Genomic DNA, 25,627 nt, shown 5'->3' with positions numbered 1-25,627 from the left:
ATCAAGAAAGAAAAGGCCGCCCTCACCTCTGGGTTCAACTCCGGGGCCGTAAACTTTCACCCCGCTGGTGTCGACGGCTGGATCCACCTGCAGGCGAGTGGGGAATTTGGGAACTGCGTGTCCTCCATATTTGATGGTGATGGTGTACATGCCGTGGAACTGAGGGATGTATGTGATGGAGTAGGTCCCGTCACCGTTGCTCTGGACGTGCACTTCAGCTTTAGCTCCAGAGTCTGAGATGATCTCGATGGTGAGCTCAGCTTCTCCTGCTTTGGAGCAGTCCACCGTGAAGGAGCCGGCTTCGTTGGCTTTGCCCCTTTCCAGGCCGGGGCCGCTGGCTGTCACCTTAGTGGGGTCGAACACGGACTGGACCACGGCTTTAAAGGGAGACCCGGGGATGTGCTGATCTGCAAACAGGATGTTGATGGCGTATTCGCCGGGCTCAGTGGGTAGATAGGAGACGGAGCAGGACCCATCACCGTTGTCCTGGCATTCGATTTTGGCCTCACAGGGCCCCTCCACTGTCAGGCCCAGTCCACCAGTCCCTGCACCCTTTGTGTCTATGGCAAAGGGGGCTTGTTTACCCACAACACCCCCCTGAAGACCTGGGCCATAGGCACGGACCTGGCAGGCACAGGCAAGAGAGAAAGAGAATGGTTTGGATTGAAATTGGACTCTTAAAAGAGAAGTCAAGCCAGGATTACACAGAGGTCAGAAAGAAAGATAATCACTGGACATGGTCCCTCACCTTTGTAGGGTCAGGGGGCATAACTCCCTCCACAGTGAACGGACTTCCAGGTACAGGGTTTCCATCGTAGCTGATGTCCACTCTGTAGGGTCCCTCTTCAGGAGGACTGTACTTTGCAGTGTGCATGTCACTGGTGGCTCCAGACTGCAGCTTACAGGGGATCGGTCGACGTGAAGGGGACAAGATCTTTACTTCCAGGTTGCCCTGACCTCCAGCTCCACGTGTGCTGATAGTGAACTCCTGATCCATCCCAACATCCACCTCTTTGAGTTTCACACACAGACACAAAAGAAAGGTGATGAATCATTAACACCAACTTAGACCAAAGAAACCCCTCAGGAATGTTGTATTGATCGTATTTACTCACTGTTATTCAGACCCTGCACCTTGACTTTGTTGAGGTCAAGTGGAGGAGCCACAGTGATGTTAAATGGACTTTTGGGAATGGGGTCTCCTCCGTGACACACAGTGATGGACATGTTTCCCTGAGAGAGACACAACCTACATCAACAACACATCTCTGGATCTGTGGTATGAGTGACTGTAGCATGTAGCGTAATGTCCCTTTACCTGCTGTACTGCAGTGTAGCGGACAGTGTAGGAGTAATCGTGGTTGTCGATGATCTCAAAGTCTCGGACAGCTTCCCCTTTAGCGGCTCCAGTGAAGTGGACCTCAGGCTTGGCCTTGCCAGCCCCCTTTGTGTAAATGGTGAAGTGGGTCGGTTTGCTGACCTCCACGCCTGAACACAACACGTGGAGATCATGTGACGCCAGAGAACAGACAGCTGGACACGGAGACATTCACTGTCTTCTTAGGTACGTAAGGACAAAACACTCACTGTCTGTCTGTGTCTCTCTGTCTCTGTCTTGCTCTACCTCTCTCTCTGTTTGTTTCTGTCTTGCTCTACCTATCTCTGTCTTGCTCTACCTGTCTCTCTCTCTCGCTGTTTGTTTCTGTCTCGCTCTACCTGTCTCTCTCTCTCTCTACCTGTCTCTGTCTCGCTCTACCTGTCTCTCCCTCTTTGTTTGTTTCTGTCTCACTCTACCTGTCTGTCTGTCTGTCTGTCTGTCTGTCTGTCTGTCTGTCTCTCTCTCTCTCTCTCTCTGTGTGTCTGTGTCTCTCTCTCACCTGTCTTGTTGAGTCCAGGTCCCTCCGCTCTGACCTTAGCAGCATCGTGTGATGGCTCCACCTTGATTCTGAAGGGGCTGACGGGAATCTCCTGTTTAAACATTTAAGACGTAGCATAAGTTCTTATTTTGCCAAAAGGTTTTTCCAAACTCTTGTCCTTGTTGTTGTTCTCACCTGGTCAGCAAACAGGACCATGATGGTGTACTGCCCAGGACCTGGTGGCATGTACTTCACTGTGAAGGTATCGTTGTCATTCTTGATGATGTCAAAGTCGATGTCGGCCTCCGCTGGGCCGACCACACCGGGAGCACACTTGATCCCGATGCTGACATCACCTGGAACCAACAGGAGCCATAATAAAAGCTAATGTTAGCAGCATATGGGATGACTTGCTCACTGCATTGGCACTTGGGTGATGGGCTGAGAACAGAGTGGGAAATGCTGCTGCAGTAGATGATGTGAACTCTAGTCATAGTCTCTCTAATGGAGCAAGCAGAACATTGAATCAAAGGAGCTCAGTAGGTCCACTGCTGATTTTCTTTGCTCCACAATCCATCTTGTCTGCACGTATTAAAGCTGAGGCAGATATAGCTGCACCAATTGCTGGCCAAAGGCTATTAAAGGACAAGCGTGCTTTGGGAGAACAGGAGGAGCAGCTCAGGAAAAGAAAGGAGCAGCTTGATTTACAGATGGAAATAGCTGCATCAGTAGCAAAAATAAATGTGTTGAGAGCCTCAAACACCTCACAGGTTTCCAGTGCTGTGCGATCGGATCAGATGGGTTGTACTTGTAGACATTGAACGCAGATGCTGAAACATTCGCTTTCAAACATTTGTGCCTGTGGCAGCAGATCTGCCACCTCTGTATACTTCTAAAGGTGACCAGCTCCAGTAAGGGATGTGGAGCTGCAGCCTCAAGCCACATTGTTATATCAGCTGCCAAGGCTGGAGCCAAAGACACAACAAAGTGGTTTACAGAGCCCTCATGCTTGTTTACAGTGAGAACCAGACCACCCTGCACCTCTGATGCAAGGCAATGCTGATCGTGGTCACAGTCTGGGAGAGGCAAAATGAGATTATGTCCTTGTTGGAGGGGCAACAGTCAACAACTCTTTATTTCAAGATGTGACATTCAGATCTTTGACGGAGAGCCTTTTCAGTATCAAACTTTCACCAGGGCCTTTGAACACAGCACTGAGCAGAGGACTCACAGTGCTAGGGATTGCTTATACTTCCTTGAGCAAGACACCAGGGCAGCCTGGGGAGACGGTTAGAAGTTGTCAGCACATGCCTCATGAAAGTGGATATGCCAAGGCCACATCTTTGTTGCAAGAACACTTCTGCCTATATGGAGAAGGTTTTTACGTGGCTGGTGGTCAAATCTAAGGACGTAAAAGCCCTGCAGGCATGTAGCTTCTGGTTGAGGGCGCGTTGCAATGCTATGGGAAAAGATGACTCCACACATGACTTGGATGCCCCGACTAGATGGAGAGAGTTTATAGATAGGCTGGTAAAAGTTGCAAGCAACCCGGTGTTTGTTTAAGATTGTCCAGCAGTAGCAAGAATGGATGTGAGACATCACACAGTCATGATGTAACGGTCAGGCTCACCTTGTCCTGCTTCACTGCAGTCCACCGTGAAGTATGTGGGCTCGTTGGCCTTCAGCCCCGTCTTCTCTACGCCCGGACCATAAACCTTCACGTTCTCTGGGTGGCTTCCCTCTCCGATTGTCACCTAATTCACACACACACACACACACACACACATTTAAAGGCACAGGCGCTACACTTATACATTCTTCTTTGCCAGGCTGATCATGTGTTGTTCCTCAGGATTCCATCTTAGGTCCCTTATCATTGTTTCTCTACCACCACTTCACTAAATCATTTTCATTTTTATTCTGTCTGATGAAAGTTTCCCTGTAATTGAGTAGAGGAATGATAAACAGGCAGATGTCATGTTCATACATTAATGAGTGTGTCAGGCTGCTTTCACAGGATGGGCAGGATCTGTGTGGCCACTGGGAGCCACACGCAGCGGTGATGGACTCTCTCTTACCAAAACCAAAGCTAAAAGCTATTTTATAACTCAAGAAATTGCTGGACGATGGCCATGGGCTTCTCATCGATCTTTGTGCTGCTTCTGGCTACGTGACACACAGCGACTCTCTCAGCGGCTGCATGCTTCAAAGGTCACCGGTGGATGAGTCAAAGTTGAATTTGGTTGAGCTTTGAGTGCAGTGGCAGAGTGGAGCATCTGTCACATCGTGTGAAAGCAGCTTTACTAAGACGGAGTGGGTGCTGTACCCTGAAGGGGCTGCTGGGGACGTTGACTTCGCCCCAGGTGATGATGATGGTGTGTTTGATGGGTTTGGTGGGGATGTAGACGCAGAAGTAGGTGCTGTCTCCACTGTCTGTGATCTGTATGTCGATGGGGAATCCCTCTGCATCCTGCAAACACAAACACTCCACTCAGCGCCATGAGGAAAGTTTCCCTGGATGTCTCCCCCCTCACAGCCTCTTCCCATTCATACCTGAGCATAAAGCTTCAGCTCTCCTCTGTCGGCTCCTTGGGTATCGATGGTAAACTCAGCAGGTTTGTTGACAATGCAGCCCACGGGCTCCAGACCTGGACCGTAACATTTAACCTACGCAGAGGAAACATTCAACACAATCAGGAATATGTCAAGACTGAGTCTAAGCAAACCACAACCTGAGTTAGGACACGAATGAAAAAGCTTGGGTCTAATATGAACTCAAACCAAAACCCCAAATCTCACGTTCTCTGGGAAGACGTTGTTGGCAGCAGGGAGGACATGTGCCATGAAGGGACTGTCCTTGATGTCCTCGTCGTCACATATAACGTGCACAGCGTAGTCACCAGGCTCCGTAGGCCAGTATCGCACATCACATGACCCGTCTCCTTTATCATCACACTCAATCTTAGCCTGAGAGGGACCCTCGATCGAGAACCCTGCACAGAAACATCAGAAATATAAGATTGGAAACCGTTCATGTTTTATTCCCTGTAGGTTTGTGTGTGTGTGGCAGAAGAGGCCATGATGTTCCACTTACCCAGTGTTCCCACCTCCGTGCCGATGGCCTCCACCACAAAATCAGCACTCTTTCCCACCATGCCGGTCTCCAGACCAGGACCCCAGGCTCGAACCTTCTGAGGACCTGCTTCCTCACTCACCAGCACCTCAAACGGGCTTCAGAACAAGACAAACACACATGATTTGGAGGCTCCTCAGACCTCAGAGGGCCACGTACACACAGCGGCGTGTCTGACCTGCGTGGGATGCTGACTCCTCCCCAGGTGATGCTAACAATGTATTTTCCGGTTGCAATGGGGTAGTAGTTGCACTCGAACACGGCATTCTCCATCTCGTTCACCTTCACAGGCTCCTCCAGGCCCTCTGACAGGAAAGAGGTCAGTGACGGGCTGAGAGCAGGTTTTTAAAGTTAGGTTAGTTAGTTAAGTTACTTGATTCCATCCTTTCTGAGCTTACTTGGTCCTTTCACAGAGACTTTGAGCTCCCCGCTGCCAGCTCCTTTGGTGTAGACCTTAAAGTCTGCCACTTCTTTCACCCTGACGCCCTTCGGCTGGAGGCCTCGGCCTGAGGCCCTGCATGCATTTGGGTTGGAGGCTATGGAGAAGTAGACATAAGGCTGCTGAGACTGGGAGGTGGATCATATACAGTACATACACCGCCTCACATCCTGTCACACAATCCATTACTAATTTGATCATTTCTGGCCTAAATCATAAAAAGTCTAATCTTAAATCTGTGTGAACCCTGCAGCCAATACATAATCCTAACATAACCCCAAGTGAGGATTTACCAAATGTCAGACAGCTAAGTATAGCGCATGTTAGCTATGTCCAGCAGCCCAGCGCTCATAAATAACAAGTGAGCAGGACGACGCTGTTGAATGAGCCGTGTTCTAACTAAACCTATTGACTCAACACGTTAACGGACCGGCTGTGTTAACAAACTCACCATGCTGTGCTTTAGATTGGACTTTACAAACAGACAGCAGCTTCAGCTAATACAAAGCTAACGCAAAGCTAACACTGATGGCGACGCGTTTGGGTCGCAGGTTTTCATTACGTTTTGGATTTAACATCAACTAATGTTTTAAGAAACCACCACAAAATGTCACGGAACTCAATAAATATATCAATAATTATATAAATATGATAAATAAATAAATAAATGTAAATAACAAACAGTTACACACACGTTAACACAAGAAACGTGCTGCAGGCGTTTGAACGGCGCTGAGAAGCAGTTTGCTGTGGCTGAAAGGGAAAAGCAGCACAGAGGAAGAAGCACGGAAACAGAAACATTGTTTTAAACATCGAGAGGAAGAGATTCCACTTCAGCTGAAGGAAAGGATGAACTTAATGTAGAGATGATTGACAGTTAGCTGCAGAGGAACTGGTTTACTGTTTGAAAAGGGGATGAAGATGAAGACAGAGGTCACACTGACATTCACACACATCCAATGAGAAACTGATCAAATTATTGTAGCCTCTTTCTTTTAACGCTTATTAAATTAGGAATTATATGTTAAATACTATTAATTATTATGGGTTATTCTCTCAGTCATTCATAAAATGGTAGCATTGACCCTCTTATAATAATACTTAAGAGCCTCAGTACTTCCTGTATGTACTATAAGGTTTGTGATTCAGTATGCATGATGCATGTACTCACACACACTAACCGAGCCCTCTCTGGATCAAACATGGAGCTCTGGATGTGTTGGAGTCCGAGTCCATCTGGTCTTTACCCTCTCACCTACGGTCCATGCAGTACTGAGATCACACTCCTGTCCTCGTCTAGCTATGCTAACATGACCATCAAGAGTTTCTCAACCAGAACTCCACATGGGGCAGCTTGAGGTAAGAAGGTCCAAGGTAATTTCCAGAAAGACATATTGATATGCTTGATACATTTATTGTTAAACAAGGGTTTGGAAATACATTGTAGCATAGCTGAACATCTTGAGTTCAGCCAAATGTCAAATGTAGTCAGATAACTTGCTTCAAACTTTGGTTGTTTGCTTTGCACCTACATTTACTTGTGTGGCACTAATAGCTATATTGATGTTTTCTGCTCTTACCAAAGTGAACAGGTTACGTCCATCTAATGGGAGATTTGAGGCAAAAGGAAGAGTTTTGGAGTTCTGCCAGTAACTCCGGTACTACCGATGCCGTCCAGAGAGGGCTAACCACATTCACGCTGTTTCTGGGCTGTAGAAGAAGACGAAGCTGCGTCAGCACATGCTCAGAAGCTCAGAAACCCTTCAGAGGGGTCAGAGGCAGGGATGGTTTGGATTTGAGGTAGGAGGGACTAGGCTAGCGCAAGCAGGCTCCAGTCAGCCCCCCTCCCCCCCGCCTGTACTAACTTGGTCGTCTGGGTTTGGGCGGTGTTGGAGGGGGGGCTCTCCTTGTCTTGTCTGAGGGTGGGGTGTGTATGGACTGAGGTACAAGCTGCACCGGAGAGCTGGGTGGCAGGGCGCTCTGTGAAACTGAGGGAACAACAGTGATGTACATGTAAACAGATAGAACCAAGACCAGCAGACCACTGTGACCCTAACCGGATCCTCTGGGATGGGACCAAGTCACAGTCATGCCTCAAGTCTTTATCCTCCAGGTCCTATGTCAGGACAGGCAGGTACTTAGTCACAGGTCAACACACGCAAGTCCCAAGTCAACTCTTAAAATCAAGACAGGCACAAATCTTTTTCAATACTAGAGCTGATCAACAAAATCAATATTTGCCAAAATCCTTTGATCCTTGCGGCTCAAAGTTTTGTTGCACTTCCCCTTTAACGACCCCAGCCATCATTATGGACCTCCGATGTGTGGACTGTGCTGCATCAAGGAACACAAACGCAAACTATTGGACCCAACATGAGGTCAACGTGCTCCTAAGAGATAATGTAGAGTCTGAGCGAGTCTGACCAAGTCCAACAGCAACAGTCCAAGTCTGATTCTAGAGCTGACCTCTCAGCACACCTGCAGTATGAACGTCTGTTCCACAGTTCCTGCTGACTGTTCTCATTGGGGTTAAATTATGAATTCATTCTAGTTAATACTCAAGTCAAAGTGAAATCACATATTTAACCCAAAGCCAGTTCTCGAGTTCCAGCCAGTGACTCCAATCCGCATTTCTTGAGCGCCCAGAAGTTGAGCACCACAGCACAAAAGCATGAAACGCACAGCTTCAGCCAAACTGTTGAGACCGACCGTCTGTCAGAGCGGGGCCAAGACCTGAAGCACTGGAAGCTTCTGGACCTCAACTTGTACAGAACTGTGCCTGTTTAGCACAAAACTGAAAAAAGCGTGACTAGAAAGGACATGTTTAGGTAAAAAGACATTTGGTGCATAATAACTGTATAACGTGAAGGTCCATGGACAGCTCAGTGTGTAGTGCTGTGCAGTGTATATGTAACCTACCCTCTGCAATGTGGACAGTGAAAGGGCTTCTGGGAATCTGTTGACCAGCAAAGGTCACATAGATGGTGTGAGGTCCCTCCAGGACAGGCACATAGGTGCAGCGGAACACACTGTCCCCCTTGTTCTCCAGAACAATCTCCACTGTATCTCTCCTGCCATTAGAATCCACAATGATGACACCCACGTCTCCAGCACCCGCCCCTGGACACAAACAATGAGACGGCATGATCACACCAACGTGAGAACCAAGCACAGGACGTTTAGATGTGTTTCACTCATTTCACAGAATAAAAGGAGACAGATGATGGGCTGATGACAACAATGACAAATAAAAACACATATACACATTTGAGCCTGAAAGTGGAGAAAGGGGTCAAGGGTCACACAGAGAGTCTGGAACACAAAGTGTGAATCTGATTTACCTGCAGTGTAAATGTCAAAGTAGGTGGGCTTGTTTGCCACGTTGCCTGTAGGCTGCAGGCCCGGCCCTCGAGCCTGAACCCTGTTTGGGTCTCCCAGTGCCTTGGAGATGTTCACCATGAATGGACTTCTGTCGATGTCCAGACCAGCGAAGAGCACCTTGACCTGGGAGAGACAGAAGGTCACATCATCGCTCATTGGTAAGAAACTCTGACAAATTTGGAATCAGACTAAAAGGGGGATGAAGTCAAATGAGAGATGATCCATAAAAGATGATTGACACATTCCTTTAGTTTTTAAACCACTTACTTTATGAAGACCCTCCACTTTGGGCAGGTAGACAACAGAGTAGGTTCTGTTCTTATCGTTATTGGGGATCACTCTGGCCTAGTGGAGACACAATAATGATGATGTCATTTAAGAAAAGAGTTAAATGACTGAATCACAGCTAATTTAGGTTTCCTTTCATTCAGAAGGGTTTGTGTTCCCACCTCCTCTGTGTGTCCCTCTGGGTCCTCCACGTAAACCAGGACCTCTCCCAGGCCGGCCTCCACAGTCTCCACCAAGAACTCAGCCGGCTTCAACACTATGTTGCCTCGCGGCTCAATGCCTGAAAGACAAACGAAAAGAAACAACAACAAGTAAGAAACAACTTTCTTTCCATTTCCATGAGGTCAAGTGCAGAATGGAGCTTGGAGTAACTATGGAGCCAGTAAAGATTTGGTTCATTAGTTAAATAATCAAGCGTTTCTGTCTCTAGATCAGTTCTCATGCAGCTCGGGCTTTAACATCAAATTCCTTTATTTCTGTGACTGTTCCATTAAGCTGCAGCCTAATGCTCAGATCATAGAAACCAATGAAACATCTTGATGTGTTTTGGTAGCTTTGGTGTCACGTCTCCTTACCTGGACCGTAGGCCTTTGCCCTCTTTGGGTGCAGGGTCTTAGCCCGCAGGGGGGCTCCAGGCTTCAGTTTGGCTTTAGGGAACTGGGACAGGTAGGTCATGACGGAGTGCTCATCCACGTTAGGATCCACAATCTCCTCTGGGGCAATGACCTGTCAATCATATAGAACATCTTTAATGAATGAACAATGGATACTGCTCTCAATCAATAATCAATCATCCGAGCTAGATGCTGCTGCTAGTTGCATATTTGTAGCCCTGCTGGGCACTTGGCTGACCCAGATCCATCTAACCAGATCCTACTGATCCAGATCTTACTAATCCAGATCCAGATCCAGTAGCTGAGTGTTTTGGTGTGAAGGCTGCTGTACCGGTTGTCCATGGACTGAAGATAATGTTTCAAGTTTAATAACTTCAAAACTTCATCCACCTACTCCTCAAAATCATCTTTATTGTCCCTTGGTCCACATCCCACCTGTACACAACATTTCCTAAAAATCCCTTGTGGGTAAATTTTGATCAAAAGTATAAAGTTTCGGCTGAATTCAGAGTAGGCTTTTGCTTCTGCTGTGGTTCATTGCAGCATAAGCTACCAACAGTTTGAGTGATCCTGGTAACAGAACAGAGAGGCAGAGCGGTAACCAGAGCTGCAGGTCTCCTCTGGACCAGGCTCCTAGAATCCAGCAGAACTTCCCCAGTAAAGGTCAAAGGTCACATGGACACAAACACTAAACACCTAAAGGAAACTTCCTGTAAGCACATCTGAGCTGAAGTTAGACTCTAATACATGTTTGGAGAGTTTGACTTTAGTTTCTGCTGATCAATCCAGACGGACTGAACCATCTCAGTGAGAAAGTTCCAGACTTATGACTGCAGCTCTCCTGATTCGTCTCTTTTCTCTTTGCATGAGTCATTGTCTTCACTTTCTCCCTGCTGTCTGTTTCTGGCTGCTGTATTTAGACTCTTGGCTGTGGAGCTGCTAGTCATGTCTGGAAATAACACGTATCGGTATTTAGCACGTCTAAAAGGAACGCTGGCCGATGCTGCAGCGAACTGCAGACTGGATCACCGGCACGTCATCAGGCCTACAAGAGAAGAGGAGTCACAGTACATGTGTGTGAGGAGCTGTATGTTTGGGTCACCTGTGGCACACCCAGCCAGTCGTCAGCCTGCTGCATGGCCTCTCTGGCGTTCTCCACCGGCTGGCTGGGATCCCACGTCTCCCAGTCCGGACAAAGACCTGGAAGGCAGCGGGGACAGAATCAGGACCACATTCCCCCATGCTCTCAGTCCATCAGGCACTCTATGTACTCTCTCACTTTGCTCTACACCTCAACACACTAGAGGTCCTCCTGCTCACTGCTGATGTTTTCAAGTTCACAGTGAACTGAACAGATTTTTCACACTAAATGGAAATTTTACAAAAGCGCATGACTGAAGCACAAACTGTTACATATGGTGAAGCTGATGGGTTCTAAAACAAACCATCAACAACAATGAAGGCATCTTGTTAAAATGAAGTCTGGTTTGTTTTGGCACCAGAACATCTCTCCCATAAACAACCAAAACATGATATATATGAAAATAAGAACAAGCTCCAAACTCAAACAATGAGGCCAAATTAACGGAGTACATCGCTCAGTCAGGCCCCGCCCACTGACAGAGGACTTGTTTCCTGTTTTATTTTTTTTTATTTGTTTCCTGTTTCCCTTGAGAATTTGAAAGAACTCACAGAGGAACAGACAGATCTCATTGGAACAAACACACTGCTCTGGTCTTGGTCCCTACCTGGGGCACAGTTGTCCACCAGAGCTCCCAGTGCCTTTCCATCCCTCCAGTCACGGTGGAAGTTGGTGATGGGAAGCTGGGGCACTTTGTTCTGGATCCAGCCCAGCAGGCGCTGCTTGGGGGTCAGCTTCTTTGCGTCTTCATCATCCTCATCCTCCCACATGGGCATGGAGATGGAGTAATGAAGGATCAGGGTCCAGATCAGGCCCAGGATCAGCTTCAGGTTCCCATCCACAATGGCTTTAGAGTCTGAGAGGGTGGAGAAGAGGCTGATGAAGAGTTGACTATGATGAAGATACCTCAAACATTCAGATCTCATCTCACGAAGGTCAGTTTAAAGCTGAATGGAGCCCTGTCCTGTTTCTAGCAATGCATGCTGGGAAAGGTTCAAGCTTCATCAGCCTTCGCCTTGAGCCACAAAGAAAACAAAGCAACACAACCCAACACACACACACACACACACAAACACACACACACACACACACACACACACAATCAGCTCAGAAAAATCAGCTCATATTGACAAGTTTGCTTCCATTTCACTTTTCCTTTCTAGTATCCTTTGCTATCTCCTTGTTCCTGTCCTAGGGGGCTTAAGTCGTTAAAAATAAATCAAAAAGAAGTATTTCTGTCCCTGTGCTTCACCAACATTTAGATTCATGATCAGGGCTTTAGTGTGTTTGTCTTTGATATGGTAATGAGGATGATGTGTGGATGTTGTGCTGTTCTTCTTCTGTCAGGAACATGAATCTTCCCCCATGGAGCTGGACAGTGAGGAGGAGATCTGCTGCAGCACTTTATGATGATGTCATTCAATCCAAGTCTGTGGAATGAGGTCAGTTTAAATAAGAAACACATGCGCGCACACACACACACACACACACACACTCTGCAGTGTTCCTGTCCCGTCTGATTAAGGCTCAGCACACTCAGGCCAACAAGAGAACACCTATTACATCAAATCAGACCTTTACACATGTTACATACATGTACTCTGTATTTACACATTTCTACTGGACCAGTGGGAGACGACAGAGAGAGAGAGAGAGCGCGAGAGAGAGACAGGGACAGAGAGAGAGAGACAGGGACAGAGAGAGAGAGATTAATAGACAGAGAGACAGAGAGAGGTCAAGGCACATTACGTAGTCAACAGTCTTGTGCCCCCCGCCCTCTCCCTCAATGGCCAGCAGGAGGCGCTGCCATGAGAGAAAACTGTCTTTCATTACACACATATGAGGCCGACGCCCCAGCATGCCATGTGAGAACATCAGGAGCGTCACAGTCCACAGCCAGGAGACCTGAGCTCCAGCAGGGGGCGCTAATACATCTTTAAGTTGAGCACTAAAAGGCTGGACACCATGAACACACACACACACACACACACACATCAAATCCCAGCCAAACTTCTGCAACATGACCGCAAATGACTCACAGCTCTGCTTCCTACATCTTTGATGTGCTTCTCTTCCTGTAACACTGAGATATCTGGGTCATTTTGTTTTCACTGCACATTCTCTGTCACTCCAGCTCCAAACAGTCCAGATGCAAACCTCATGTCTGCCTCCACCAGGAGCACAGCCTCGCCGCTTAGCTTAGCATTACCATAGTTATAATAAGTGAGTGACAAGGAAATGGAGCCTGCAGATCAAGCACATGTTCCTGATGGAGGTTTGGCTCACACACTTTAACATCACAGTAACCCAGAAGCGACAAAGGGTCCTTACTCATGCTCATGTTTGTAGGCTTGTTTTTGTATCAAACACAGACCTTCAACCACAGAGTCAAAGCCACTGGAATGAACAAAAGGATTTCAGGAATAATGTTGTTGTTGTTCAAAGAACAAAGTGGAAATAAGAGTAGGAGAGGAAAGTGGCACTGCAGTCAGATGTTCCTCAGTCAGATGTTCCTCAGTCAGATGTTCCTCAGTCTGATGATCCTCAGTCTGATGATCCTCAGTCAGATGCTCCTCAGTGTGATGATCCTCAGTGAGATGTTCCTCAGTCTGATGTTCCTCAGTCAGATGTTCCTCAGTCAGATGTTCCTCAGTCTGATGTTCCTCAGTCAGATGTTCCTGGGTCAGTACTTCACATGCTCATACACACTAAAGGCTCTCACACGGCCTCTAGTGGCCTCTAGCTGCACTGTACATTGCGTGATTGTTCTGTCCTCCATGCTCCATTCTTCCTTCATCACTTCCTGTTTCCTTGCTTTCCAAATGTCACCATTACACATTTTCTCCAGCCTCCCTGCAGGGGTGGGGGGGCCGGTTGTTGGGGGACAATGCAGCCTTTCTATCCGCATGCCATTGTTCTGCCTGCTTCCTGCAGCCTTTAAGTTTCTGCTCTGACTGGCTTGTTTGTTTGGTAACCCTTGGCAGCAGTAAGCAGCTGGCTGTAGCTGATGGGTGTTGGACCCTAACAGAGTTTACAGGACATGCCGTGTTCAAACATACATCTGTCTCTCTGTGGATCAGAGCTCAGCTTCCTTACCATCTTTAAAATGACGTCTCCATATGAATGATGACGGCTGAAGAAAGGAGCTCATCTATCATCTGGATAATTCATTTGTATAAGGACAATGTATAATAGGAGGTGTACCCAGGGCCCTGATCATGTTCCTACACATGTACGTCTGTGAGAGGATTCATCCTCTGTGGTTCAGTCCCAGCATCAGTTTGTCTCACTCAACCCTAAAACAATGGCGGCACGTTTCCACGCAAGCTTTTAAGTAAACATCACACACATTCTCAAGCTCTGAATGATTTGAAAACTGAAGGTAAAAGCAGCAAACTTCAGCAGCTCCTGATCCTGTGTTACTTTCCTCCCTGCAGACGTCCAGAGGTTTTACTGCAGCTTGTCAAGTCAAGTCCATTTTATTTATACAGCCCAATATCACATATAACGTCTCAGAGGCCTTTACAGACCCACAACAGCAGGAAAACTCCCGCCCCCGCCCAAAGCTCTCTAGGAAGACGAGGAAACACTCCAGAGAAAAACTTAATGTATGAGGAAACAAGGAAGAAACCTGGGGAGAGGGAATTCCAAGAGAGATTCCCTCTCCAGGAATGGCTGAGTGTGCAATAGGAACCTCCAGTGGGATTATACAGAGGTACAAAAGAGGCACGCAAGTCTTCCTGTCTCATTATAATGATGTCATAATTGGTATTAATGAGGAAAATGAGTCACAGTGGAATAAAAAGCTCAACATGAAGTCGATGAATGATTGAACATGATGATAACACAAAGGTTTAACTCCATAGGTTTGAAACCTGAACCAGATTGACACTGCAACCAATCAAAAGGCTGATTACCAAGTCACATGACCTCAGTCCCTGGGACCAGCTGACAGTGAGTGTGTGAGTTTCACTGGCATGATTATTGATCTTATTGAAGTTCACACGCTGATAAATACATTGATTTCTAGACTTCATGTGTAGTAACGCTGCCTGCTGTCATGTCAGCTCTGCATTTGTCCAACACACACACACACACACACACACACACACACACACACACACACACACAGCAGGTGGAGGAGAGGCGACAGCAGCTGGATAAGTGTGTGTAGGTGTGTGTGTGTATGTGTGTGTTACGGCCTCGAGAGTGTATGGCTTTACAAAGACCCGGGGCTATTTAAAGACCGGGGAAAACACACACACACAGACACACACACACACAGACACATCACCTGTGACCTATAAAAGCCTTAAGTGCTCACTTCCAGCCAACAGCTGGTCAATATCCTTAAGAGTGACACAGTAGCACACATGCCAGCACCCCACACACACACACACACACACACACACACACACACTCACTCACTCACTCACTCACTCACTCACTCACTCACTCACTCACTCACTCACTCACACACACAGTTTGCTGCTCCCTTTGGGGTTTAAGACTTGGACACAATCATTTGTAAGAATTCTAAATATTATTGTGTGTGTGCATCAAGTCAGACGGCAAAATGAGGCCCAGATCTGTTTCCTATTTTATTTTCTTCTCCTCTGCTCTTATTTCTGTAACCTGACTTCCTGTCCTTGGTGGCTCCTGATTGGTTGCCCCTCCCTTATTGGTTTCACCTGTTCCTGATTAGTTTCCCTTTGTTCTCCTGTCACATGTCTCTGTCCACCAATCAGGTGTCTCCTCATGTTCTCCCTGTCTGAGGTCGCTCCTCTTCTTTGAGTCCTGACCCCAACTCTCCCTATTGGTGTTCCCTCACACTCACAGAGCTCACACTCGCCCCTCCAGGTCACATGACGTCCTGTGATCCTTTTCCTGTTTCTAACGTCCAATCAGAATCAGTCTGTGACCAACACTGTGTTCATTATAAAGTAAACTCCCACTGAGCTTATGAAAGGGAAACGCACACTGTCTGAGTGTGTGTGTGTGTGTGTGTGTGTGTGTGTGTGTGTGTGTGTGTCTCCGTCCCATGCCATGTCAGCTGCTCTCACAGTTGCTCTGAAGCGGTAGAGCCAACAGCTGGAGGGGTCAACAAATCCTAGAGAGTTGATACACACACACGCACACACACAGCGTTTTCTCTCCCAAACACAGGCCTCATTGTCTGCAGGGGTCCAGCTGACAGCAACACACACACACACACACACACACACACACACACACACAGGGTCTGTTTATTTTCATGAATGTTAAAACGTTGGATTATTCTGCGGTCAAAGTCATAAATCAAATTGTTTCTAATGTTGTGCAATGTAAGGGAACGACCAACGGACCTGGAGTGTGAGCATGTGAGGGGATGTATTCATTACACACACAAAGATGCACACGCATACACACACACACACACACACATGCACAGGTAGACACACACACACACACACACACACACACACACACACACACAGGTAGACACACACACACATACACACACGCATAAACACAGATACACACACAGACACACACACACAGACACACACACACAGACACACACCGACACACACACAGACACACACACACACAGACACAGACACAGACACACAGACACAGACACAGACACACTCACACTCACACAGACACAGACACACACACACACACACACACACACACACACACACACACACAGACACACACACACACACACTCAGTTATGTCCCCTCCTTCAGACAGCCGTCTCCATCCTCCATCTCCTGTTCTACTCCCCATGACCTTTGACCTCAGCAGTAACCCCCCTGCCTTTCACTCCACTCAGTGAGTAAAATAATGACTCCTGGGCTGTTTTCACTCAGCTAGGGTTAACAAACTCAATGCCTCCCATGTAGAGTTCAGTCAGCCCAGCAGCAGAGTCCAGACCTTCACTCTGTCAGAGCATGAAGCTCATCATCCTCACAATCAGTGTCATAGAACTCCATCATTCGTCCCGTTGAGGAAATCCACTAAGCAGGACTCTTATGTGTCTGAGTGACTGGATTAAGACGTTAAATCTTAGATATATGCAGCCAATATACACCTACTAGGCTCCGCCCCTTTCCTGCACACCACCCTGTCAGTCTGAATCAGTGTAAACCACATCAGGCTCCAGCCCAGTTTCCTCCAGGAAACCATGAGGTCATCGTATCTGTGTGAGCCGCTGCTGCAGAGACTCAGACGGAGGCGACTCACAGCTGAGACACAGCAGATAAGACTGGAGACATCTTTATTATGATGACACTATCTATGGAAAACAGACTGCAGCTCCACAGGCCTCTGCTCACACTCCTGCACCGGGCTGATACAGAGACACGGACACATAGCTTGTGTGTCTGTGTGCGGTGATGTCATCAAAGTCAGCAGAGCATCAGGCAGAGCGTCAGTCCATCAGTCTGATGCTCCACTGTGTGTTTTCTGGTTTTAGTAGTGAACAGAATTCTGCACACTTTACAATAAGGGGATGGTTGCCATGGTGACGGTTCTCTGTGGCAGGTTTGCTGCATGTCCATGTGTCCTAAATGTCCACTTCTCTAATGTAACAGAAAATGTCTCCATCCAATCATCTCATTCCAGTCTTAGAGTGTTCCTCTTGTTTATCTGAGAAGTTAAAGTCTATGAACTCTTTAGTGGAAGTTAGAGATTGAAGTGAATCACTGAGGACAAAGACATTTTCATTTATGTTTGAAGTCAAAATCCCGATGAGGACAAACATCAAACTGAGAGCTTTAGAGCCTCAGAGCGTTTCCATCACACTACAAAGAGTTCAACCTCTGGGGAGCATGAATGCATTTTCAAGGCAGAAATATTGGCCAACACAGTGTAGTGCTAATGCGCATGTGTGTGTGTGTGTGTGTGTGTGTGGGTGTGTGTGTGTGTGTGTGTGTGTGTGTGTGTGGGTGTGTGTGTGTGTGTGTAGGGGGGGGGGGTCTGGCATGACTTGGAATTCCTCTGTGCTGACAGTCTGCAACACATGTTAATAATTACACAGTGTATACTGGGGGAGAGGGAGAGAGAGAGAGAGGGACGGAGAGGGGGAGAGAGAGAGAGAGAACAAGGGGGAGAGAGGGACGGAGAGAGAGAGAGAACAAGGGAGAGAGAGGGACGGAGAGAGAGAGAGAGAGAGACAGAAAGTGGGGGGGAGAGAGAAGATCCAGAATTTTCGTCTGTTCATAGACAGACTTCAAAGTTGTGAGAATTTGTGTCTGTCACTCAAACTTAAAGGTAAAATGGGGCGCCAGTTGGGCGTTTCTGTGTGTGTGTGTGTGTGTGTGTGTGTGTGTGTGTGTGTGTGGGGTGGGGGTGCCTGTAGAGTAAAAGAGTCCTCATGCTGTGTGTAACGTGTTGCTCCTTTCTGGCTCCTCCAGGCTTTCAGGTCTATTTTCAGCAGCTGTTGGAGGAGGAGGAGCAGAGCTCAGCTGTCCTGCCATCAATCAGCTCATCCCCCCCTCCACACACACACACACACACACACACACACACACACACACACACACGCACTCCTGCCCGTCCCGTCTCCACGTTGTCAAAGGTCTTACTGATGGAATGTTCTCGCACAAAACTCACCAAACATCTCAGTTCACACACATTTCACAACTCTGACTTTGATGACATCACCGCACACAGACACACAAACTATCGCCTCTAAATTCTGACTTTTCATGAAATTTCTCAAATATATGCGTCTCCTGCAGCCCGTCAGCCCTCCACAATAAAAGCTCAACCTATCTCCTGGACTCACTAACTGACCTGTGAAGAACACCTCGCCACCTCCATGTTCTTCTTCTACTGTTTGTCTGCATGTATGTCTGAGCTACGTCACCTCGCAGGGCGACATCACACCAGCTTTAACACGTGTTCCTTAGGTTAATCACAAGAGATTTCCAGGTTGGCAGATCTCACAGAAGCTCTCAGGCTTCATCTTGCCGGTTGCGTAACGTTCCGATCAGCTGAGATCAGGGGAGGAAAACTACAGCGGCGTTCCTGCTGGCAGAGAGACGGGAAACTCTTCCTGCACTCTATCCACTTCCTGCTCTTAACATCTGTCTGTCTGTCTCTCAGATGACCTGTCTGGTTTCTCTTAAGTGGGATGAAGGTTCGTTTTCCTGTCCTGATATATCTGAAGGTATCTGGTCCGGCTTCTTTTGGAGACACAAAGTAATGAGTGTGTGTGTGTGTGTGTGTGTGTGTGTGTGTGTGTGTGTGTGTGTGTGTGTGTGTGTGTCCGACCCTCGCCCTCTCTGATGCGTTCCATTTGTTTGTCCCAGCTCAGTTTGGTGGCTCCGTCTCTTTATGTGTATTTATTTATGTCCTTACTGCCATTAAAGGCAAACGTGTCTTCATCCCTTTACATGCAAGCAAACATGAGGCGTCATCGTCTAAGTCTGTTACTAAGTGTTCAAATTCACTTACATTAAAGTCTGAAAAAGCCTTAGTGGCTCAATAAAAAGTTTGAAGTCATATTTTGCCACAAATCTAATATAAATAATATTAATCCATTTATTTTGGAGTTTAGATAAACGTCTCTCTATCAAACTAAACCAATAGACGGTCACAGGTCACATGATCAGAGTGATGTCAGGTGACCGATCAGCTGTTTGATGCCATGTGACGATGTAGGAAACAGACATCAGTTATCAATATTTACCTGAACTGTGTTTGTGCTAAGCTGTTCTTCTTCCCTGACTCTGAGGAAGAGCGCAGCCGCACTCTTCCTCACACTCCAGGGCGTGGAAAGTGAAGATACGGAGGATTGTTGGAACCAAAAACTTCATCGCTCAGCAGACAAACGAACAAGAGACCAACCGACCAGCTTGAGAGGGTTCGTACCAGTACACACACACACACACACACACACACACACACACACACACACACACACACACACACACACACACACACACACACACACACACACACACACACACACACACACACACACGCGCGCACACACACACACACACACACACACAAACCTTCTTTAACTCCATCACCATCCTGATGTTTAGACCAGACAATCAAACTCAGGCCTGATATCAAATCAAAAACCTCACTGTATTAACACACTAATGACAGCTGATCAATAACACAGCTGATCGGTCCTTTCATGTCTTTAATGCACTTTTTATTTTGGAAAGTGCTACAAAAAACAGAATGAACAAAGACAAACACGCGAAAGTAGGAGAGAAAATCTGAACCAAACTCCATCCCTTAGTCAGCAAACCTCAGGAGGAAGAACAAAGAGCAACACCCGAGGTCTTCCTCAGTATGCAGACACAAACACACAGCACAGCACTCTGAAGGGATGAAGGTGAAGCTGGTGTGGTCAGAGGAGATCCTAAAGGTCATGGAGGTCACACACATTCATCCCTTCATCACATGTGAACATCTGCACTCATTCATCTGAGGCTTTGATCTCAGGAGGAACTGAGGAGAGCTTCAGTCTAACTCAACCACCAACTCCTTCTGTTACTATGGAAACTAAATAACACTTTAACTTAAAAATGCAAATGGCTTAAAGGGGAAATAAGGATTCTGGTTCAGTTCTTCTTCAATCAGACCGCAGACAGAGAGAGACTCTTAAGAGTAAATACAAAAGTACGCAGATGAAACTCTGAGAAGTTTAAACTGAGACTTCAGCTGCCTGTTCTGGGAAGTTATGGGAAGTGCCGCCGCTCGGCTCAGCCTGATGTTCCCAGATGTTCCTCCTTACCTATAGACACCAGCCTGATGTGCTCCCGCTCCAGGAACTCCAGAGCCACGGACACGTTCTCCAGCTTCATCTGTCTGAAGTTTGGTCTCGCGTGAAACTTTCGGTACATTTTCTTCTGGCTGAGGACCTCCAGCAGCCCGATCAGCTTCAGCCCGTCGCTCAGGTCCTTCTGCAGGTCGTTGATCCGCTTGTTGATGCACTTGAGGTGCTCGTTGCACCATCTGGTGAAGGTGTTCTGCTGGATCTTCTTCCAGGGCGCGTCCTCGGCCAGGTCCTTCTCGGTGGCCGGCATCTCCTCCTCTTCCTCCGCGGTGTTGTTGTTTCCCTGGTAGAACTGCGGCGGCAGCTGCTGCTCCACGTAGCTGCTGTTGCTCATCATGTCGCCGCGCTTTTATACCACAATCAAAGAAAGAAAAGAAGAAAAAAAGAAAAGAAAAGGAAAAGGAAAGCAGCTCGGACACGAAAGCTGCCGAGGCTCGAAACGTTTGAAGCCGCAGACCGCAGAAGAAGCCGCCGATCAGAGCGCCGTCACGGGCCAAACAGGAGGGCCGGCCCGCGGAGACCAGGATGAAGCTCCGGGCGCGTTCAGGGTCTCTGCGCCTGCTGACCACAACATGACCATATAGACCCGCAGCGTGCGCTCCACCGCGGGAAGCTCATTGGCTGGCGACGCGGAGGGGGCGGGGCCGCGTATTTTTGGAGGAGGATGAGGAGCGTCCCGTGATGAAGACTCTCTGTCAGTTTGTGTGACAGTGGAGCTGCTCCTTGATCGAGAGCAGCGCGGTGACGTCACTCCGACTCACATTAGGCTCCGTAACTTTTTCTAACTTTATTAAGTCATTAAACTTTATTTGTGACTCATATTTGACCTGAGACACTAAAGTTCACAAACTACACAAAGACAACAAATACATCTGAAATATTCAATCAGCAGCTGATACTGGAAGCGACTATGTAATCAATCAATACTATAAGCAGCTACATGTGGGCGTGGTCTAACAGGAACAGAATGGGTCAGAATGTGTTTGTGTCCTTATGGAGGCTTTGTGTGACCTTTGGCTGACCTTCTTTGACCTTAAATCTTTGGCCACAGATGATTTCATATTGATTGATTGATTGAAACTCTCATCAGTTTGTCACAATTTAACCCAACAGGCTTTTTCAAAATTACACTGTGATCTTTATTTCACTCATTAGTGGAGTATAAAGAATATGAATGATTTTAAAATAAGACTTCAGTGATTTAAAGAGGAAAGGGTTATTTTTCTTTCTTTTTTTAAATTTTCCCCAAATAATAAATTATTATCATCAATGTCAACATTTCGGATCAATGCAGTTAAATCACTAAACTCAAATCATCACAATGAACCCAAGAGTTCCATCACACACACACACACACACACACACACACACACACACACACACACACACACACAGAAACATCAATAAAGAGGATATAAAGCTTCAAATGTTCAATAAACTACTTTAATGTCTCTGCTCATTTACAAAATGTACATTTAGCAAAATCATCACAAAACAGAAGAGAAAGAGTTTAGAGTTTAGAGTCACACTGAGACGTTTAGTACACAAACACACAAAGGAAGGATTCTATCTGAGTCAACTCAAAGCAGCACAGCCATGTTTCCTCCACACTGGAGGACTAAAAGCTCACAGACACACACACACACACACACACACACACACACACACACAGAGTCACATCAGAGCACAGAGCTCAGCCGGCCTGTGTTATGGGACATACAGGTGTCATAGGTTGTTTTCAAAGGTCCTTAAACAGTCTAGGGACTAAAGTACTTCATGGAAGAATTGGATTACAGCGCCCCCGCATGTCCAAGCTACACACATGCAACACTGTTAAGCTACAGCGGCTACGGCTACATGTCACTGAGATGATGTCATCTAATCATCTCTATTAAAGCAAACGGACCAGAAGATTAAAGCAATTCTACATACTGTATACAATAAAATACAAATCCTACCACATACTGGTAACAGAAAGATACATTTAAGAACAGAGTTTGTAAATATTAATGTTAACATGCAGCAAAGTGCTTAAGACCAAGATCATAAACATGTGAAGGAGAAACCACCTGCTGCTCGCTAGAATGAAGTGTAAACTGTCTTTTATTTTGAAAATAATCACACTGGTGAATATTCTAATGAGCTTTATAACCCTGACCTCATTTATCAGGACAACTTCAGGTGCTCTGGTTGATCCTCATCTAAGCTAATCAACCATATGCATCTATAGTATATATACACATACATACTGCAGTATATACGTATACATATATACATATATACATATATACTGTGTATTGTCTAGTCATTATATTCTGGGACTTCTCTCTAATCTAAGGAACCTTGTGATTGTTACCATGACAAAGTCAATTCAAATCATAAACCATCACCATGATTCCATGCAAAAGAATACAGCGGAAGAAGTTCTACATCTCCATGGCAACAGAGTGGAAACACAACAAAGCAAATCCATTTTATAAAGGTCAAGAACTTCACCAGACAAAGTCTAAGACGTTGAAACAAAAACGTGACTAAAGTGTTTAGGAGCCTCTCATGGATCAGAGCTCCGGCCTGTAAACCACAGAGACCTCAGGAGTTTAACACACATGACAACTAAGTGTGTGTGTCAGTGTCGGGTCAGATTTGACTCATTCTGTCTCACACACAGGCATTTGTCTGGCAGCTAATTTAGAACTGTAAACTGTTAAACGTCTACAGATTCAGCAACAACATTTACAGTCACATTGACTTTAACTGGAACATGTTCTGGAACATTCCTGTGGGTAAAAGAAGAGGAAACATTTCACCTCCTTCAGCTTTACAATGAAACCTCTGGCAATTGACACATCAAACATTCAGGGAACATTCAGGAAACTTTGAGAGGAACATCCCATAATGTTCACTGAACCAAAACGTCCTGGAAAACGATTTTGTCTCGACCGGTCCCAACACTCTCCAAAGAAAACATACAAATTCAACTTTCTATCAAAATAAAGGGAAAGAAAGCCTTCATTTGAATATTTGTGAAGTGTGTAAACGTGGTTGAGTCAGCATCACTTTGGAAGATAAACCGTGAGGTGTGTGTAGCTACGCAGATATTCACCCATAATGGCTTCATCCAAACGGGCGAACACACTTTGGGTAAACAACAAGTTTGTGATGCTCAATCTGTTGTGGATCATAGTAACCAGACTGAGGGGACGGATGAATGAATGAGACGTCAATGTCATCATTCGACTCATAAACCATTTTCATCTATATGCTCACATTGATTTCTAGTTATTTTCCACAAATTGCTACATAAAGGATGTTTTCTTTGACCATGTGATCATAACATCCATATAAATAACTATGATATGAACACATTTGCTACATTAATCATTGCTCTCAGTCGACCTCTTCAAAGTATATAAAATAAATCTGAAAATAAACCTTTATGAATATTAAAGCCTCTCAGTCTGAGCTGAACCCTGGCACAGTGGAATCAGTCGTCAAAGTGTTGCTGCATACGTGCGTCAGACTGTCGCAGGCAGTTCAAATAGAGACTCGCTGGAATCGGACCTATAAAGGGTTTTGGAAGTTAAAATAAAGCTGATAGGATTCATTTGGATTCCATCTCATGCTACAGAATCAGAGGAGAAGACGATGCGAGCACAGACACAAACGTTAAGCAGCTTCAAAAGGCAACATTCTCTGATCCACGCCTGCAACTCAAAGAAAACAAGGCTACAGTTTTCACATCTTATACAAATAATCAATCAATCAATAGAGAAATCGCTACATGTTCTGGTCTCAGCTTCAAGCTGATCATGGTGATTGATTATCTGCTTATTCTTGACTTTTGGTCACTGTGGGCTCTGGAAAGCACACATCGCAAATATTTGGTGATATTTATTCAAAAAGAATCAAAAATAAAGGAATCCTTAGTTAGAGCCTCTTTTTTGTGTGATTCCATCAAGCCAAAATGATGTCATCGTTAAACCTTAGACCTGAACACCAGGAGCTGCTGGATCTGCCTTACTGGGTTCAAATCTAAATCAAAATGTGAAATCACTCCGGATCCCACTGAGAATCAATCATCTATTTTAGTGGAGGCATGTTCAGATCTTTGCTCACCAGCAGGGGGCCTGTGTGTGTGTGTGTGTTGTAGGGCAGCGCCCCCTGGAGGCAGGAAACGCTCCGGTACAAACCGTTCTACCCCTGAAAGTCTGGATCCAAAAAATTGATTAAAGTGATGACTTACAATGAGACTTTTCCCTGATGGAGGCAGGAAAGCACGCAGGGAATCATTTCAGCAATCATGTCAATCCAGATTTTCCGGACCGACAACTAGAAAGTATGATGTCATCATTGTTTTTCACTCCAGCGCTCCATAAACCCGACATCTGTGGTGTTTGATGTGATTAAAGTCACAGAAGAGCGATGTCGTCTTGTGAAACTGTACAATGTAACAAGCAGACATCAGGACAGCAAAGTCCCAGAATTCCCAGCGTCACCATGAGGTTGCTTCCTTTCTGTGGCGTCCTCAGGTCCTGATGAAGGTGGGAATGACCAAAAGTGCAATGGCTGCCACAGCAACTGTCGCCACCGCCAGATTCCATCCATCAGTGTCACTCTGATGAGAAAGGGGGAGGAGTCACGTTAGTGGGCGTTACTGCAAAGAGGAACGAAGCTTCTTCATGCAACAGTTTCCCAAAACGACTCGACATGGCAGCGATTGTTTGAGTGAGTGACTTTTTATTTACTTTGAATCAAGGCCTCTGAGTGTGTGACCTCTCAACCCCGACCCTCACAGAGGAACCAGAGTGTAGATAATTAAAGATCAGGTGTAACAGAGACCTAAACAAACCACGGAGCTGAGATTCACTCTGAGCAGATAAACCTGTGAGGTGTCAGCATGTAAACGTGTCTCTCCTCATACTACAGAACACAACGCTGTGTGTGTGTGTGTGTGTGTGTGTGTTTGTGTGTGTGAAGTACAGCAC

The 25,627-nt window shown here is 46.3% G+C and overlaps 1 protein-coding gene across 1 annotated transcript in view; it reads right to left on the bottom strand.

The window, feature by feature from the left end:
- LOC143011571 (filamin-C-like) overlaps positions 1 to 21,160 on the bottom strand; it is a 32,142-nt gene extending 10,982 nt beyond the window's left edge. The window contains exons 1-22 of the mRNA XM_076164476.1: positions 20,601 to 21,160; positions 11,460 to 11,708; positions 10,814 to 10,911; positions 9,673 to 9,823; positions 9,259 to 9,377; positions 9,077 to 9,154; positions 8,770 to 8,932; positions 8,348 to 8,548; positions 7,294 to 7,416; positions 5,388 to 5,525; positions 5,168 to 5,294; positions 4,951 to 5,087; positions 4,656 to 4,849; positions 4,410 to 4,523; positions 4,183 to 4,326; positions 3,487 to 3,610; positions 2,052 to 2,212; positions 1,878 to 1,968; positions 1,319 to 1,488; positions 1,116 to 1,233; positions 749 to 1,011; positions 27 to 624 (exon numbers count right to left, since the gene is read on the bottom strand). Of these exons, the coding sequence (XP_076020591.1) occupies positions 27 to 624; positions 749 to 1,011; positions 1,116 to 1,233; positions 1,319 to 1,488; positions 1,878 to 1,968; positions 2,052 to 2,212; positions 3,487 to 3,610; positions 4,183 to 4,326; positions 4,410 to 4,523; positions 4,656 to 4,849; positions 4,951 to 5,087; positions 5,168 to 5,294; positions 5,388 to 5,525; positions 7,294 to 7,416; positions 8,348 to 8,548; positions 8,770 to 8,932; positions 9,077 to 9,154; positions 9,259 to 9,377; positions 9,673 to 9,823; positions 10,814 to 10,911; positions 11,460 to 11,708; positions 20,601 to 20,979 (3,940 nt within the window). The 5' untranslated portion in view covers positions 20,980 to 21,160. The remainder of the gene's footprint in view (positions 1 to 26; positions 625 to 748; positions 1,012 to 1,115; positions 1,234 to 1,318; positions 1,489 to 1,877; positions 1,969 to 2,051; positions 2,213 to 3,486; positions 3,611 to 4,182; positions 4,327 to 4,409; positions 4,524 to 4,655; positions 4,850 to 4,950; positions 5,088 to 5,167; positions 5,295 to 5,387; positions 5,526 to 7,293; positions 7,417 to 8,347; positions 8,549 to 8,769; positions 8,933 to 9,076; positions 9,155 to 9,258; positions 9,378 to 9,672; positions 9,824 to 10,813; positions 10,912 to 11,459; positions 11,709 to 20,600) is intronic.
- Between the last annotated feature and the right edge of the window lie 4,467 nt (positions 21,161 to 25,627).

This window comes from Genypterus blacodes, unplaced genomic scaffold, assembly GCF_046128005.1.
Source record: "Genypterus blacodes isolate CSIRO-AG114 ecotype Tasmania unplaced genomic scaffold, CSIRO-AGI_Gbla_v1 ptg000136l_1, whole genome shotgun sequence".
NCBI lineage: Eukaryota > Metazoa > Chordata > Actinopteri > Ophidiiformes > Ophidiidae > Genypterus > Genypterus blacodes.
This window is presented reverse-complemented; position numbering and strand designations above follow the sequence as displayed.